Here is a 19,706-nt window from a genome sequence, read left to right as displayed (position 1 = left end):
AAAATATCCGGGTATTGCCATCTTGCACTGGTGATGTCATTGGGAGCTGGAGTCGGCGCAGTAACGATGTCCACGGTGGGGGTGTTCCCGCTGAAACACCCGTTCAATCAATCGCGAGCAGCTGTCAATCATGGCGATAAATGCCATTTTGTAAAATGTAATAATTGTAATTGTAATCATTATTCAAAACTGAACCTATAAAAACAAACACTTGAACAAACATCAGAGTGATGAGAACTACCTCCAGTGTCAGACACCATCTTTGGGAAAAATTTGTTTGGCCTCAACTTTGAGCTTTTTGTTTGGCCTGTGTGCCATTCACTAACATGGAGGGGCAGGCTTTATGACCTATACTGCAATCAGACACCAGGAGGCAATTGAGACTGAAAAGTTACACTTTGGGGGAGCTGTCATGTTGTCCATCTTTATATACAGTCTGTGGTAGAGACTGACAAAGCCCTTTGTCTCATTCAGCCACTGCCCGTGCCCTCTTCATAATACTTCATAAATAACACTGACTTGCTTCTTCTTCCTCTGCCCATGGATTCATTGAGTGAAAACGCATGGTCAAAGGTGGAATTGCAGCATGAATGACAGAAATAAAGCCCTATTTTTTTTTCATTCTTACACAGCAGTTAAAAAACTTTGTTGTTACAAAGCCATTTTTTATTTATTTGCATTTTTGGAAAAGTATGCACCAGTGTATAAGTCTGTGGTCTGCACCAGGTTGTGGCGCACACATCCCCTGAAGTCTGCATGTAGTTGCAGTGCACATGTTCCCAAGTATGGACTAGAAATAAATCAATTGCTTTTTCCATCCACAAGACACAATGTGCTGCAACAACATCGACTGAAGTGAGTTGAACAAACTGAAAACCTTTATCTTTTTAGATAAAAAGAAGCGTTGGAGTATTTCTTTGGGGACATAATTTCCAGTTGATAAAAGGTAATCAATCACAATATATAGCGATATATGTTACTGCATTACAAAGCATATTGTGAACCATTTCATATTGCAATAATATTATATCATGATTTAAATGTCCTTATAATATCAGATTGTGGGACCTCTGGTGATTAACACCCCATGACAAAAGCACGTATATCAAGGCAAAGCTGTGTCATGCGCCATTACGTTCAATTCTTGTAATGTGTGCATGTTTGATATTAGAGAGAAGAACATCTGCAAAGTTTCTCTTTATGTGCGAGATGCAGTCTAATTGGTTAGGATTTTAAAACTCCTATAGCCTGAGCTCCATTTTATTCTGGCAATTGGGTCTTTTGGAAGAGGAAAAAAAATGATGATTTTGACTTATTTATTTATTTGTTTGTTCATTTTTTATTTAGGTGGAAACCAGAAAATGGAAACTCAGTATGTTCAGTTTTACCTGCTTTAGATCAACAAAAATAAAGACATTTATAGGTTATTGGCTCTACACCAGAACTGTATTCCTTGCAGTAGAGGACTACATATGAGCATTTAGACCCTCATGTTGGGAAATAAAACCCTAATAATTCATTTAATGAGACAAATTCTTAATGATTTTCCAGGAATTTTTCTGAAAATTGTTATCAGGGGAATTTCCTTGAGACAACTGCTCAATTATATATATATGTATATGATTTGATTGCTAACTCAATGAATTATATAACACATTCAGATACTGCTGTTTGATAGTTTGATAATAGCTACCATTCAGTTAGTAGAAAAGATGACAATCGTGTTGCAGCGGGCAACTCTGAGCAAATATTGATTTATCTACAGTGCAGACAGCTTCAGCTGCAGCAACATCATATCATTTGGCCAATCAGTCAACTTCACCTACTACTGGAGGTATAATTAACCTGAATTAGCCTGCTTCTGTATTGATTTGCCATTTCCTTTTTGACATGCGTATCTAAGAAAAGGTCAGCATGTCTTTAATCTCTGATCTTTGACCTTGCGGACGTGGTGTTATCTGACTTCCTGTCGTCCTTAGGGCCACTTTACAGCCACCACAGATGCACTTTTGCCACCCTAAAGCTAAGACGTGTTTGTGTTCTGAAGTATTGATTGATGGATGTCCAAAAATAGTTTTAATTGGAGCCATGATGAGGTTGCATAAAGAGGGAAGTCAAAGCTTTTAACCTTAAACGCAGTCATTGGCTGGGAGAAGTCACCAGGTGGTGTTTGTTTGCTTTGGATGAAAGGCACAGTTGCTCTCTTCAACTTCTTGCTGATGCTCACAGTTTCCACACCTGTGCTGACGCTGTGACTGTGATTACTGATGCAGTGTGTGTGTGTGTGTTAACGTGTGTGTGCACTCTGAGTCCGTATCTCTATGTAAGTAGACCAAAACATCTTCAGGGTAGGTAAGCCTATTGGACATAAATCTCACAGCTTCCTGGATGTTTTGTCCTCCGTCAGTCCTCATCCATCACCGACATGAAACTCATTGTCTTTTCATGAGGTGGACTTTGCTCTGCTTCCAACACAAAGTAATGGAGGTCAGCTCAGCAAGCTGCTCCACACTCATCTCCTCCCCGCTAACAGCTTCTCTCAAATGGCCTGACAGAATACAAAATGGCTTTCCAAAAATGTCACTCCCCAGCTTTAAGACTGACCACACCAAAGGTAGGGTTGACATTTTCCCACAACAGCAGCACAGCCTATTTTGAACTAATGCCTTTGACTCACTCTTTTAGTCATAATATGACACTGAGCTGGACATTTATTGTCAGCGGCTCCAAAGGTCTCATGTAGACATTTTTGGATGTCAATCAGTCTGGTGGAAAAGGCAGGAATGATATTCCTGGGAATATACACAGATCAGCATTTGCTTTTTATCACCTACATACACAGAAGCTAAATCAAGTTTTGCATGTATTTAACCCTGTAGAGCCTGGATCAACATTAGTTTTGTTGTGCCGTGTTCTAACACCTTTCACATTAATACCTCTGGAACCTGAGAAAATTGGTGTAAAATTCTACTGAAAAAATTGGGGAAAAGGCAGTGAGCAACTTGGCAAGAAATGTTGGCAAATAGCATAAAATGAGGTGACAAGAAAATGAATTGAAAATGATCTATGGGTGATTATTCAATATTATCAAAAATAGGGAAAACTATATTTGTAATTTTTATAATTACATATTTAAAATTGTGTTACAGAAAATAATACTTTTTTATTTATTCTATTCTATTTTATTTTTGCTTTATTTATTATCTGTTTTTATTTTATTTCATTTCATTTTATTCATAGCACTTTCTTCAGATCACTTCCTTGTTTCCTTTTGTTTTTTTACTTTCTCTTTTTTAAAATTACAGATAATTTTCTTGTAACTTTTTACTAGTTTCTTACTAATTTTTGTGACATTTCTTATTATTTATTATTATTTCTTATTAAATTGCTCAATACCATCTTTCCATGTGTTTGAAAGAATCAAGCCATTTTCAGGTTTTAAAGGGTTAAATGTAAACCAAAACACTGGACCGCAGCCATACATCTCTCTAAATATCCAGCCACCCTGCACCATCAAAAAAAACTCTTTTGCAGACCATTTCTGGTACAGCTACAGTGACAAAAAAAACAGCTCAGTGGGCTCTAAAGAAAAAGTACTGAAATGACAAAAAAGACAAAGAAAGGCTTAAGACAGCCAAAGAAAAGGAAAAGATTGTGACAGTAAGCCAACAAATTGTGAACACTAGACAAAGAGAGAAGTGAAAGCTACGAAATTAAAAAGGAAAGAAATGAGCAATTGGGGAAACAAGGGGGAAGTGGCAGATAGAAAAGCGTAGCATAAATGGTGAGCACTGACAGAGTTTCCATAAAGACAGTAAAACATGGGGCTCCGGGGAGCGGCGCAGACAGCGATAAAGAGTCTCTGAGCCCGGGCTCCTGGATCAGGATCGCAGCCATGCAGGAGCATGGGATCATCATCAATCACTCTTCTTCCCATCCGATAATATCTACTAATGTTGCCCCATCTGTCACTGCATGGTCACACAGTTGTGGATACTTGACAAAGACCAATCCATGCTACCTTACTTTAAGTAGTGTTTTTTTTTTCAGAGTTTTTTTTAAATTGCAAATGAATAGTGGCCACATTTAGCTGACATGGAGCAATATTAGTTTTTAATTTAAAGTCATGTATCTGGCCACATGATGTATATATGTCCAGTATTGACAGTCATTTTGCTTTGTTTGTTTCAACCGACTTCTCAGAAATATATCGAGCAGGTAGTGTATAGCAGGTGTTTCAGAGCTTTTTTACTAAAAACGCTGCCAGTATTTAAGATGGATGTTGATGAGAATGGTGTGAGCAAACTGAAACAGTAACGTTTAGGGCTGTAAGACTCAACAATGAGCTAAAAGGTGACAAAAAAGCTCCATAAAGCGGAGGGCGACTGCAAAGTCAGGTGATAATTCTTTGGGTTCCTTGTGACAAGCATGCCTCCTCCCAGTACAAACAGTGGTGAATTATACAATGTATATTAACTCAAGTACTGTACATAAGTATGAATTTTAGTTACTTGTACTTTTCTAGAGTATTTTCTTTTCATGACACTTCATGCTTCTACTCCACTACATTTCAGAGGGACTTTTTTTTCTTCATTATACCTGTCCGACAGCTTTAGTTTTCACTGACTTTACAAAGTAGGATTTTTTGTTTAAATAAAAACATAAGATAAAAGCATAAGAACAGCTTGTAAAATATGTTTCTTTTCATTAATTGAAATAAATATGGCCACAAATCATGATTATATATTTAAAATGATTTTGGTATAATTTAAGCACTTTTTTGTTGTTTGTTTGTTTGTTTGTTTTTTCTTTGTTTTATTTTTCCATTGTTGTGTTTTTTGTTGTTTGTTTGTTGTTGGGGTTTCTCTTTGCTAATTTTCAGGTGATTTTCCTGTACTTTTTAATGTCTTGCTAATTTTGGGTCATTTCCTTTTAAGTTTCTCATCGCCTTCTACCTATGTTTTTGAAAGAAACAAGCCAATTTTCCCAGGTTTCATCTGGTTAAAACAGACAAAGAATGGTACCATTTAACTACATAGTCTATTTACTTACTTATGGTAGAAGTACAAATATGAAGAAAAAAATGACAGAATCATCAAAAACTGTCAGGTACAAAGCTCTGCTTCTGAAACTCTCCCGGTCAGGTATGATGCCGTGCAGATGATGGACCAATACCGGGTCACTTGAGCATACAGTCATAAATGTGCACAGAGACACAGAAAATACTATAAAAATATGTTGTAATATGTCACACTTTACCCCAAACCTGAATCAATTACTTAAAAAAACAGCGAAGCAAATGTGATCAATCATATAACCTTAAATTGAGATTCACACATATGTTGCTCAGGTGATTATTTTCAACACAGCACTGTAGCACGGCAACGGTTTAATAAGCCGTAATATTATAGATATTACAAAAAATGTGGTCTACCTTCAACATTTGTAACTAGAACAAACTTTTTTAGATATTAGATAGTGTTCAGTATAACATACAGCACATCCTCCCTTAGATCAATTTCCGTAGAAAACGAAAATCCTCTGCCGGAAACCTCTTCAGTCTTGTTGCCTTTGCTGCCTCCATAAATCATACGGTGTTTACTTTCTGACAGGCTGTGCACAGTTAAGGTGCTCTGTCCAGTCCCAAACCAATAAACCCAGAAGCACTGGGGAATGGAAGCACACATAATGAGAAGCACTGTTGGTTTGTATCATTTCTTCACATTAGGTGGAAGCAGCTACGGACTCTGAATCTGAAAGCAAAGGTTCGCGGGAGTACCACTCTGTTGGGATCCAGGTGGAGGACAACAAGAAAGGGTGAGATAATAGTTCTGGGATTTTAAGCACATTACAGGACCTCCATCTATGGTGTTTTCTTCCTGTGTATTTATGTGTGTGTTTGTTCATGTGTGTGTATGTACCTCAGACAGGGCAGGTTCAAACGCTCCAACAGTGTGACTGCAGCCGTGCAGGCTGACATGGAGCTGGAGGGCTTCCCAACCATGGAGGACAAGGGCCTGCAGTTCGGTGGGGGCTTCCAGCGTCACTCGGAGCCCAGCACGCCCACCCAGTACGGGGCGGTGCGAACTGTGCGTACCCAGGGGCTCTTCAGCTACCGCGAGGATTACCGTACCCCTGCTGAGCCCCCCAGCCCCAGAGAGACCACCAGTGAGACCACCTGGCAGCTGGAACCCCCCTCCCCACGGGAGAACTCGACCCCGACGGGCGAGTCTGGCAGGGCGTCCCCTTCCCTGAGGAGGGATGGGAGCTGGTTCATGCAACTGCTCCACACGGAGACCAAGAGGATTGAGGGCTGGTGTAAGGAGATGGAGGCAGAGGCTGAAGAGAACGACCTGTCAGAGGAAAGTGAGTGACTGAAAGCTTCATAGACATCTGATATAAGGCTACTTTTGTGCAAGCAGATTAAAAGATGGATTTTTTTAATGCATTGAACTGAATGTGTGGCACTGTATTGTATGTATTGTACTTGAAATGCTGAGTGTGTGTGTGTGTGTGTGCGCGCGTGCGTGCGTGCGTGCGTGTGTGCGTGCGTGCGTGCCTGTGTTTGTGTGTTTATGTGTTTTTCAGTCCTGGGCAAAATCCGAAGTGCAGTGGGAAGCGCTCAGCTGCTCATGTCTCAGAAATTCCAGCAATTCTACTGGCTGTGTCAGCAAAACCTGGTGAGAAACCCATCAAAGAGAGAGAGAGGGGGACTGTGTGTGTGTGTGTGTGTGTGTGTGTGTGTGTGCATGTGTGTGTGTGTGTGTTTGAGACTTTGTTTGAATTGATTTGTCTTCCTAACTCAATTTTTCATTTGCTGTCCTTCATGCTAACACTAGCTCAGTGAAGGTTTGGTGTTGTTAGAATCACTGTAGGTCAACTGAATCATGTAGTAACAGCAGAAGCTTTCATTTTAACAGCCCTAACCCCTGTTTTGATCTTCAGCCCATTTCTGTATAAAAGTAGATTTATGTAGACATCGCAACTTTGGGTCATTTGGGGGTTTTGTTTGATCTGAATGATTTTAGATAAACAAAGTTTTAGCTTTCAGAATATACAACTCTATTTTGCCAAATTCGCTGATAATTACAATTTTAAAGCTTGTAAAGGCACGATGATAAGATGGCTGTGAAATATGTCAATAGCACATTCATATGGATATACCAGAACACCAACAGGGTAAACAGGAATGACAAAAAAAAGGTTACTCTCTACCCTAAAAGCGGTCCTAAAGTCAAAATATGTGTCCAATTCTCAATTATTTATATCCTTTTAGTCCATAAAGGTTCCCCAATAAAAAGAATCAAAAAGGTTTTTCATTTAAAAAATTAATCCAAATTGGGATCCTGTGAAGTCCATTGCAACATTACCGCTGTTTTTCGTGGTTAACATAAACAAACGGGAGTTTGCCCCTGGAGTACAGCATGCACTTGCAGTTTAGAAGACCACTGGGCTCTTTCACATATATTTGCAGGCGCCGCACAACACATTTTGAAGGCCTTTATCTCGAAATCATGGTTCAGTCATTATGTAATGTGATGTATTATTCAATATTTGGAAAATATAAGCAAAACTGATATCGTTGCAAAGCTAAGACCAGCATTTTACATATAAAATAACCTCAAAATGCCTTCTGATTACAGATGATAATACTTAGATATTGTCTTTCTAACACACTTTCAATAAGGGACAGTATGTCTTTATGCAGCTCTACATAATTTGTCCACGATGATCCATGAAAGGTAAAGCATACAACAGAAAGAAAAGTGTGGGCGGAACAAGCCATCTGCCATTGTCATTATTTGAGCAAGTTTTTGTCCACTTTTTCCTTCATATATCAGTGTATGACTCATTTCTGAGTCTTAGTGAGTGAGCCAGATTTTATTATTTTCTTGACGACAAACTTAGCATTCCAGTCACATGTAGGTCAAATCCACTTTTTTTTTTAGCCCATTCATGGGCTCTGGATCAGAATTTAAATAATAAGAGATTCCATTCTTTTTTTTTCCATATGCATAAATTAGAAAACATCACATCTGAATTTTAAGTGAGTGAAGAAAAGTGAGTATGATGCAGCTGCAGAGTGATCAAAGCAAAAACACTGGCTGCACTGTGCAATTAACTTGTGACATGAACAACAGCTCCACACTCTTTAAATGTGTCCACATCACTTTTGTTCTCCAATCCTCAATACACATTTAATGCTTTAGCCCCCATTTATAAACTGAATCAAAGCCCCCTGAATATTATTGATTGTAGAAAGCTACAACACTGAGAATCAATGGCTATCTGGCAAATTTATATGTGACCTGAATGTTTTGAAATGAACAATACATGGGTGTGGATGGGTGTATTATTATGAAGCAGTTTTGTCCTGAGGAAAAGAACAGAATGCTGAGCTGAACCTGGGTTTAAATAGACCTAAATATCCAAACACGAGCCGCTCTGTTGCTCATCCAGCGCAGGAACACACAGGGTCAGAGATTTCTGCTTCGTATTTTTCTTGCACTGTTCTCAGCTCGTTTTATTGATCTGAGCAACTACCCAATATTTCAAATGAAGTTGGTGCAGAGTTATGAGAGATAGTCTTGCTTATTTTCAAAATGTGCAGCAGAAAATGCTCACTCAGGGAGAGTGAGAATTGCAGGTGGATTAGATACAGTGAAGCAGCCTTTTAGACTCAAGACAAGCACTTTGTCTCATTGAAGGACACCATAATATGCAGGTCTAGTATGTAGGATTTAGTGGCATTTAGCGGTGCAGGCTGTTGTCATGCACTGTTCATATGTATATCTATGAAAAGTAATGCACCAAAATTCATATATATATCCATCAATCTTTAGCAAGTAATCTGTTTATAACCCGTGTATTTGGTAAGGCTGTAATCATGTGATTGATGGGAGTAGTCCACGTTGAAGCCCTGACATACCAATCCGACGGTCAATGTTGGGCCGTCAGTGGTCACCCAAATTGTTGCAATCCCGCACCGTTGGCCCTCGTCACCTTTTTTCCCCCTATTCAGCATGTTAAATCTGTGTCAGTGACATTGGAGCTCGTCAATGAATGAAATCACTCTGACTAGCAGTTCAGCTCAGTTCACGTGAAGAGATGAGCTAAAGTCAAGACAGACAGAGAGGTCAAAGCAAACTTGTTATATTAGGTACCATTGTTTTTCTTTAGCCAGTGAGCTCTGTGGTAGAAACTTTTCATGATGATTTCTGTTATTGTTAACTGTTGCACGGTAAATATGCTTTGTTAAATAGTGCCACGGCCATCTTCCAGTTTCCCTTTTTGTATGGCGACTACTGACTACCGCTGTCTGCTGGTGTGGAGAGTTATTGGTTGTAGTGTTTGTGGTGTCAAGTGCAACTTTTTTTGCTGAGACACAGGCGATGCACCGATTGGCTTGATCACAGCAGGTTCTTTGATGTCAGTTTTGTGTGTGGGCCTTAAGGAGGTAGACTGGGGTGGTAGAAGAGTCACAAAATGCAATGTCTCCCATGAGACCGGTGTTCAGAACCATGTCAACTCTGAGTGAACTTTGAGTCATTTTGAGATACTGTGTCACAATGTTTCTTTTTCCTAAATCTGACTAAAGTAACTCTACATTTCTAACCTACATAATGTTGCATTAAGAACTTAACTTAAATAACATCATTCATGGGGTGCTCATTCGTTAGAAAGCATACAAACTGTTGTTTGAGGATAGTTGCAGGGTGAGGTTGCAGATTTTTAACAAACTCACACTGTGCCAAGCATGTAGGAGAACAATGGTGGCTGAAAACAGAAATGACCCTATCTTGAGCCAGTGTTTGGTCTGTTCTTCTGAGCTACTGTAGAAACAACATGACAGACTGTGGAGGAGGACAAAAATAAAAAAAAAAAATTGCTCATTCTAAGGTAAAAAAAAAAAAAGTATATCATATCTGCCAATATTCCCCCCTAAATCCGACACACTGGACCTTTAACAAAGTTACATTATAAAAACTGCAGCATTTCTAAATAAATGCCAGGAAATTAGAGGCTTAAAGAGATGTCTAATTTCTCTCTACCTGGATCAACTTTTGCAAAGGTTGATTTGCTCTAAACGAAAGACAAGCATTACGCTTCTCTGGAGGAGGAGCTCCAGGATTAAAAGCACACACTGACACAGCCAGGGCTTAAAACTCACCGACTCCTGATAAATCTGCCAGCTCTGGATATTAGAAGCCGCCAGACTTCTGAGACAGTTTGCAGAACATCACCAGTTCAGAGGTCAGAATAAAGCTGATGAAGTGCCGAAGTCCTCCCTCTGTAATTGCAGATAACAGAAGTGTGTTGTGTTCTCAGCTTACCTTACATGATGGATACTATGATATTTTAAATCTGGAGTAAATTTGATAAACTATTTCGCTTTAGAAAGGAGAATTATACTAATCTTATAATACTATACAAATATCAAAGTAAAACTCAATTGGAATATTATGCAAATTTAGAGGATTTGAGTCAGGCCAAGTGAGAATTTTTTTTTAAAAATAACTGAAGTAAAAGTGTGTTACTGTAAACTATAATCTCTGTATCACATAGACAGTTTATTAGACTGATATATAATTTGGCTGAAGTCATGTCGTCTGATTCAGTGATTTGTAACTTCAGGTCATGGTGCCACATTGCAATGTAGAAAGAACCACTAAAAAAACAAATGATAAAAGGATTATGTAATAACTCACCCCTAAATGTAGCATATAAAATACCAGGCACTGCCATCATATTGTAAATCTATTGGACCATCAGACACCAGCACCTTTCACCAGCCACGTAATGTAAATGTCATGAGATTTGTAGTGTGAGTGCGGGAATGTCTCCGGGGTTATTCCCTCACAGCAAGTTGACTTAAATTTTGCAAAGAATTAACATGTAATTTAGATTAAATTGTGGGTGGTCTCATTTTCCCGTTAGGAAGTATTTCTTCCACTTTGTTGTGTTCATGAGCTTTAAGTCCTAATGTGGAAATAACACGGACATTACAAAGTAGATGTGTTGTATCATATTATGAATTACGTGTTAGGAAATGCAATATGTGAAAAATATCATCAACTTAACATTTACTTTCGTTTGACATGTTTTTATGTTATGTGACATCAATTTGATTGATTTCATGATCAACGTGATTTTTTTTTTCCAGTCTGGAACAAATGTTTACAATTTTTCTAAAAATACATAAATGCAGGTTAATATATGTTTATGTTGTTCATCCTACTATGCTATTCCCTAAAGAAATGTGATATGATTGAGTAAATGTTCTTCTGTTGGTCTAATATTCAGTTAAGAGGGTTGAAGACCACATTTGAGTGTCCTTGATTTTTGAGGCATACTTTTATCTCACATGGCTTCAAAAATAGTCCATATTGCTGCAGTGAATGGGAAAATAATCTCCCAGTGCAGGTATGTCTGCTCAGTCAGTTTTAATAACATTTATCTGGAACACACAAAAAGCTTTATAACAAACGGTTTCATTAGTGCCCCATTGTTTTAACCACAACCTGCACTCATTGCCCCTTAAAAGCCCATAGTCCATATACAGTAAACCTGTGACCTTGATATTATTCGCACCATGTTGTGTAAAAAGTCTGAATAAATGAAACTGTGATGAGACCACTGTTGACGCAAAACTGTCTTTCACACCAGTTTTACACTAAATCAATCCAACGACAGAAAGAACTTGGCTCTGCTCAGAGGACCCATTTCCAGCTGAATTTTTGCATCTGATTTTTGATAGAAAGCAAAGATTGCACAGTTTTAATATTTAATGTGGAGATGTTAATGTGTGTGTAATGTTTGGTTTAGAACAAAATGTGAATCACAGAGCATGTTCTCTGCATAAATTTGAAATCTGTGGGGAAAATGCTTTGGAAATTTGGTGAGGAACGCCCACAGCTCAAATATTTTGGACCACTGATGTTCACACCATATTACTGTTTTCTTAACATTAGGACCATGTGAATATGTAGCTGCTTGGTGCCATAGGTGGGTGTAGTTATGTGATAACATTCATAGTCATAGGTCACACTCGGCATTTACTGATTGGGTTCCGATGTGTATTATAGTAACAAAATAGCTCATGTGTTTTCTTTTCAAGCGTCTGTGTTCAGTCTGCAAGCAGAAATGTTGACTTTTTCTGGTGTATAAATAATGAACATGTTGAGCAGGGGGGACATCATTAATGGAAGAAAAGCTTAAACCTAACAGAAAAAAGTTGGACTAAAATCACCTCAGAATTCTATTATTAACGCCCAGAATCTCATGACTCATTAAAACCTGCAGCAACTGCAGGCTCGTCGCAAAGACAATGAGGCGCCCCTTAATCTGATGTTTCTTTCATATCAGGAACGGAGTGATGAAAAGGACTGAACTGACAAAGGCAGTTTATTATTTCTGAGCTCATTCATTGAAACTAGACTGGATTGGTCTCCATCACAAGTTGTTATCCCTCATTTCAGCCCAAATCCCCCAAACTGGCACTCATTCCCGTTTTGATGAGTCTGATAAGGACATCTAGTGGACTTACGCTGAAGTACAATAACTCGTGTGGTGCAAGCGTAACAGTGCTTATCATCTGGACTACAATCCACAGCAGTTCGGCTCTCTGCATATTGTTACCATAGAGGTTAATGTTATCTTTGCTGTATCTTTTCTATCCTGTTTCCGTTATAGGACCCCAGTGCCATGCCGCGGCCCACCTCTCAGGACCTGGCTGGGTTCTGGGACCTTCTGCAGCTCTCCATCGACGACGTCACCATGAAGTTTGACCAGCTGCAGCAGATCAAGAACAACAACTGGAGGCCCGTAGACAGCCCAGAGAAGAAGGTGAGAGGTCTTGTCTGTACTGTCAGCCCTGAACCCCGACAGCCTGATGATGTTACTGCATCTTTAGTTGCGTGTATTTTGTATAATGATACTGTTAAAACCTCAAAGACTGAAACTGATTCCATATCCTGTGAAAGCATAAACAAAATGGATAGTATTAAGAAAACTGACAGAACTTTGATTCCTTTTTTCATTTGATTGCATATTTCAGATTAGGGACTGTACAAAAAAATATTAGGGGAGGGGGGACAGAAAAGTGGAGACTGCATATTTTTTTCTTTTTTCGAAGGTTGTCTAAATTTTTTTGTGAAGGAGAGTCTCTTCCCAGCCGGCCATATCTTCCACAGCCACAGCAACCCCAGCCTTTGCCTCTCCGCTGCATTTCTTCAGCCATATGCATGCTGGAATACATATCTGAACATTTGAGTCATCCAAAATGAGCTCTTCACTCATATTTCGTGTGCATTTTTGCTCTTGGACATGTAGCTAGTTTGCAAAGCAAAGAAAAACTAATAAGTTCTGTTTTTTAACAGCATCTAAAGCACGCCCCCTGGCTACCCAGAGGCAAAATCCAGCCTGTAATTCTTCCTGCTCCCAACTACATCACAGGATGCAAGGAGGTTATAAAGAGGAGAAGTCACCATGTTGTATTGCTTAATTTTATTTTGATTTAACACATGCACAATGAAATCTGGTCTGCACTTTTCAAGAGGCTAAATCGCTGGTATAGAACATGGGAATTATTGATTTGTTTCACTGTGTCTGGCGTTGGCCTTTGGTCGAAGCATATTTAGAAAGATAAGGGTGATTATTATTATTGAAAAGATCCATAATAAAAGACCAAAAACAATTGCTTTCTTTAGAAATCAATCAAACTTTATTCATAGAGCACTTTTCATACTAAGAATGTAGCACAAAGTGCTTCACACATTTAGTACTACTGTATATCGGACACATCTGTTAGGTCTCGTGCCTTCTGATTTCTCTGTACACTATTTGTTTGCGAAAAAAGTTTTACTAATTCGATACTGATGTATTTATTTTGTGATATGGAGGGAAGGAGTTGCATTTTTTTTCTATAAAAAGAATAAACTTATTAGCACTTTTCTCCACCCCAAACATTTTCATACAGCCCCTTAGAAAAAACTTTTTCTAAGAGACTGTACAAAAAAACCTGAACAAGTCTTTGTTTATGTTACAGAATTAAAGAATGAAATCTATATGACTGAGTCATGCATATTATTATGCCCTGCCAATTTGTTTATAACACATCATAACTTCATACAGGACCAGGGTGAAGTGTACACATTTTCAAATTAAGTCCCAAAATAGAATAACAGCTATTTAATAATAATAACATATTTGACAGTCTGCTCTTCAGATCATCACTGAATACAACAAAACTCATAAATCGCTGACAGAAACATTTACTATGTGGTACAGGAAAAATCAGTTCTAATTAAATAATTTGTCTTCTTTTCCAGGCTTTTGAGACAAAGTTGGCAAACTTAAAAACACAGCTTTGTTTGTGGTACAGATCAAAACACGCCAACAGGGCTGCATCATAATCTCAAACACTGGGTTTGTTGGTGTTTTCTGATCACGATAGTCCCCGCTAAATTGTTGAAGCACTAACTGAAGCTGTACAAACACGCCTCAATTAATTATCCTCTCTCCTTCCTAAAGCCACCAGCCCCCGTACCAAAGAAGACAATTCGACAGAGGAGTATGGTGACGAGGGAGAAATCCCTGGACCTCCCAGACAGGCAGCGGCAGGAGGCCCGTCGGCGGCTCATGGCAGCTAAGCGGGCAGCCTCCTTCCGGCAGAACTCGGCCTCGGAGCGAGCAGACAGCATCGAGATCTATATTCCCGAGGCTCAGACTAGACTTTGAGAAGACAGGGTCCAGGGCCGACACGTCTCCCTGCTCCCACACTCTAACAACTTTCAAACTAGCCTTTTTTCTAGACTGCTATTCTCTCTACTCTTCTTTTATCCATCTGTTGTCTGATCTCGATAGCCATCCTCAGTGCCCATCGCCAACACCATTGGTCTGTAGGATGTGCCAAGCCTCTTCTCCCATTGCCAGAATAAGTGTAAGCGGAAATGTATGTCTGACATGGGTTGGTTGGGTTTCTCCTTGGTTAGCTGGTGGTCCTAATCCCCAGCCTACAAGCTCTCTCATCCAGTGTCCTGGATGGGCACATCTGTAGTTTTTCAGCATTTGCAAAGTGCCATTTAAAAAGTGCAGCTTTGAAAACCTACCAGCAACCAGGCCTTTGAGCTAAAACGAGTAAATGAGAGGAATTATATTTATTTCAAGTGGATCTAAAATGGTCAAAGTCAGTAACCCTTCAGTATTTTTAATAATTTAAGGTTACATTATGACTCTTTTTGTTTATTTGGTCTTTTTTGGGGATAAGTGTTAATTACAAGCTAAATATCACAAAATTGTTGTAAGTTCAAAACCTTTGAAAAGTGCCAATGCTTGAAATACCTCAACTATGTGCATGTGGCACTGATCACCCATTCAAGGTTATTCAGGCAGCCCTTGTAAGCTCTGGACTGGTCAGTGTTGAAAAATGCAGCTTTCTACTCAATCTGGTTGTAGTTGTAAACGTGTTTCTTGGTCTGGATTGGTGGACGAATGACATCTATCAGCTCATTAACATGCACATTTCAAACGACTTTCCTATATATCTCATGTTCCTGTTGCCAACTTTCAAATATTGACATTTACTTGAAGCTGAAAACATGCAAGTCTTGTGCCAACATTTTCATTATGTCAATGCAGTAGAAAAAAACTATGAAGGTTTGTGTAACTCCTTAGATCAAAATGTGTAGACAAATGCACTTATGCACTTATTACAATTCTCTCTATTTCCAAGGGAAATGTACATACCCAAGTTCACAATAGTACTGTTGTATTTTTTAATTGTGAGCGGGAAGAATATTTATTGTGTAGGCTATATTTTTTTCCCTCATGTCCGCTTCTTGCCTGCCCTCTCTATTGCTTTTGACAAATCTGGGTCTGTTGCTCACATACAGCGGCTCGATCACACATACGCAAAATCACACTGCTGTGTTTTCATCTATTAAACTTCTCTCAGGCCCTTTCAAGTAGCGCCCTCAGCCACAGTTAATGAGGAGTGATAGAAAAAAAAAACTGCCAGAACATGAACAAAATATCTGCATACTAGTTTCATTAATCCAAGAAATGATTTGTAATCTTCATATTTCTTGAAAAGTTCTGTGTTTGTGAACGTCTCCTGAAGCAGTATCCCAGCTGCGTTCACTCCCTCTCGGAGAGGCTGGGAAATAATGAAACAAAAGTGGGGCAAAGGCATTCCAGAGGGATGCAGGCAGCAAGGCCCAAATTACGTAAACTTTGCAAGTCTGTGGAAAGAAAAAACACAAGGACTGGGATTTATAACTGTCTGTGGCTATGCAGACCAGTGTGTGATATTTTGTCTCAGTATGATGTAGTTAGCTAGATATTATTGTTTGCCTTTTATTCCCATCAGTGTTGAGATGCACCAGTTGAACCAGCTGTTCATAAATGTAGCTTTCTTAGGAGTGTTTTAGTGGAGATTTCCACATCAAATTAAAACAGTTTGACCATACAAAAAAATCCTGTAGATTAGCTGTACTTACACACAAGCCAGGTGGAACTATTTTAACTGCACCAACTGACAAAGTTAGTGTTATTTTGAAATATGATTGACATAACTAGCCTGACACTGGATCAAAATGTCTTTTAATAATGTTGTTCACATTTTGTGAAAAATAACAATACACACAGGCTAAAATATATTTATAAATATAATATTTTCAGCTCTTTTGAAACTGCAGAAATACTGCTAACTGTGAAACACATATTCCTAATATCACACACTTAATGATAATTTGTATATTAATTACTTACCCCAAGTTACATGAATAGAATGAATAAGAAAATGTTTTTCTAGCATGTCTCCATAGTGAGCATTATGAATTGCTGTAAACGGGGGCTAAAAAAAAATATATCAAAACATCTGTTTACAAACTCTCATGCAACTTGTGCAGTATAATCCAAGTCTCATTGTCGTGTGTTCAAGTACACATGTATTTTCCTTAAAACCTTATTATTTGAAACTTGCATAGTAGCTCACCTGAGTAAGCGTGTATGTTTCAACTCCAGTAGCACATTACTTGTCCATGCCTGAGACTGTTCATGCAAAAGTGTTATAAATATTAAGGTTTTAGCAAAAATACAAGTGTTTGGAAAGTACTGAGTATGCAACTGGATACATGAGACTTGGATTATACTGCTCAATTTATGTGAGAGTTTGTTAACGGATGTTTTAATGTAGTTTTTCCATTTTTGAACACAGTTTCCTTTAATTTCAATTCATTAAGATGTTTTTCTATTTTTGGATTCTTTGTTCACCATGGAGGCATGCAAGAAAAACATTTCTTAACGAACTCAAGGTAACATAGGGTGAGATAAACAAATGCTCCTTATGTTGTTGAAATATTCCTTTTGCCAGCACAAGTAGTACAAGTTTGCAATGTGCAACAAAATTGAGTAAATTTTTCATTTGAACTTTGCCAGCAGGCTACAATCAGATCTTAGGACACACATTTTATACACAGACTTAGTGATGGATTTATAAATAGCTGGTGCAACCCAATCATGGTGCATGATGAGAAAGTTATGAAGCCTTGGATAAGAGTCTCTAGTAGTCATATAGTTTATTTTCAGGTATAAGTTTCCCATATAGTTAAATCATCTTAAGCAAAAGCTATTCTGCTGCTCTTTATTATCAATCTCTGGTGCCAGAACATCAGTCCTAATTGTGTTGCCAACGTTATATTCAAATCACTGACCTAAAAACTGAAAACTATTGCTAAAAACGCTGGATAATCAACCAACTAAATGGTGCTGCTTTTTATTTAAAAAATACAGTACTAGACAAACAATCAATGCAACACAGTGCACTGTCAGCTGATCGATAGGCTATGTCACAAAAAAATCTATTTTTATTTCCTTTTGGTTGAGTTACTCTGCCAGTGTTCATTATGGCTAGGCCCACAGAGATTGATCACATAGCGGTAACAATGAAGTACATTTCTACGGATTTGAATATTCTCCGTGTACGTGTGTTTTGTTGATATGTGTGCGTGCATCTTGTTTTTGTAGCACAGTGCTGACATTCAGAAAATATATCTGGGGTCAGCGTGACTGAATTTCCCTACTACTACCCAACTGTGGCCTGACCTGCACACACACACACACACACACACACACACACACACACACACACACACACATACACAATATCTCTAAGTCATCTGCACTCTGTTAAAACAAATTTTGGATACCAAACCATAACATATCATTTTCTTTTTTATGCAACAGATTGAATTTTAATGGAATTGTAATGCATTTACTTTAAAAAAAAAAAAAAAAAAAACTTTCTTTTTTTAATTAACGACATCATCTCAGAATTCTGAGAAATCTTTTCATCAGGGAAAAAAGTTCTGCACTTGCTTATGATTAACAACATGATTATATATAATCCATTTAAAAGAAGAATCATTTTTTCCCTTTGAAAACTTTTCTCAGAATTCTGAGATAATAATTTCATTAATTCAGAAAAACAGAGCAGAATAATGTAAAGTGAATGTATTACACTCATCGGCGGTTTATAAGACAATGGGCCCCTGGGCACAGACATGCAGAAGGCCCCACCACCTCTCCAACAACACAAAGACACTAAAGTTGTTTAGCCTATTTTGTGTCTCTTTGTAGTCATTATGCATATCCCTGTGGTTTTAGTCTCTTTTTAGTCATTTCACGTCTCTTTGTGATTGTTTTGCTGGTTTATGTGAACATTTCAAGTATCTTTATGTCTCTTTGCAGCTGTTTTTCATCTCTTTGTGGTCATATTGTGTTTCTTTGTGGTCTTTTTGAGTCTCTTCCTGGTTGGTTCATGTCTCTTCAAGGGACACTTTGTATGTGAAGGCCAGAAGGGCCCCTGACACTTGGGGCTCCTTGGCCTATGTCCTGTAGGACCATTCAGTAATTCATCCATAATTATGTTTCCGTATATTTCTATCAAATATAATCCAGATTTTTTAATTATATACAGGACTCTGTGTCTGTGAATGTAGGCTCTTGACACATCATGACTCTAAGTTTAGATATGTTTTAGTCTAATTTGATGCAGCGTTCAAATGAAGACATTGTTTAGGTGCCATAAATTCAGACATTTTAGAGAGCTAATAAGTAAACTCAGTCCAACAAATCACTAAGAAACCAAAGTCAGCGGTAGAGTGACAAACATGCTGTGCAATACTTCAATTAAAGATTGGGCTTTTAATAGCCCATGGCTGACTGTTAGATTACACATTTCTCAGAAGAAAAAAAACACGCCCATCTAAAATTCTGCTGTTTTTTCATCATCGCAGAGGCGCAGGGGACCTTTAACAGTATGACAGTGGGTTGCTGGAAAGCGTCTGGGTGTGTGATGCCAGGCAGTTGGCAGAGCCGAGACGTTCCCCTGCTGTTGCCACAGTGGCAGGCAGACGGGAGAGAGACAGACTCGGCCTGACATATGCTGGCTTAGAGGAGACGAGAGCTCCGCACCGAGCCCCAAACTGCTGGTGTTGTATGCTGTTGTGTCGCTGGAAGGCTGTTCTGTGTGGATCGCTAGGGTGCTGTGCTGGGTTTTTTTTTTTTTTTCAACCCGCCTTTGACTAAGCAAAGCAGCTTATGTAAGATTTCGGGTCCTTGGTGAGATCAAGCTAACAGCCTCCAAGGCCCTTCAAAGCTTGTGTTGATAAATGTATTGCTGAATAGTGGCTTATACTATAGAA

At 38.6% G+C, this 19,706-nt stretch overlaps 1 protein-coding gene across 1 annotated transcript in view; it reads left to right on the top strand.

Annotated features, from left to right (window-relative positions):
* Positions 1-14,739, top strand: part of dlgap2a (discs, large (Drosophila) homolog-associated protein 2a) — a 190,954-nt gene extending 176,215 nt beyond the window's left edge. Inside the window, exons 11-15 of the mRNA XM_042500654.1 lie at positions 5,729-5,817; positions 5,927-6,366; positions 6,589-6,680; positions 12,694-12,846; positions 14,533-14,739. Coding sequence (XP_042356588.1) covers positions 5,729-5,817; positions 5,927-6,366; positions 6,589-6,680; positions 12,694-12,846; positions 14,533-14,739 — 981 coding nt within the window. The remainder of the gene's footprint in view (positions 1-5,728; positions 5,818-5,926; positions 6,367-6,588; positions 6,681-12,693; positions 12,847-14,532) is intronic.
* The last annotated feature ends 4,967 nt before the right edge of the window (positions 14,740-19,706 follow it).

Source organism: Plectropomus leopardus, chromosome 14 (genome assembly GCF_008729295.1).
Source record: "Plectropomus leopardus isolate mb chromosome 14, YSFRI_Pleo_2.0, whole genome shotgun sequence".
Taxonomy (NCBI): Eukaryota; Metazoa; Chordata; class Actinopteri; order Perciformes; family Serranidae; genus Plectropomus; species Plectropomus leopardus.
The sequence above is the reverse complement of the archived record's forward strand: the minus strand, read 5'-3'. Positions and strand labels throughout refer to the sequence as shown.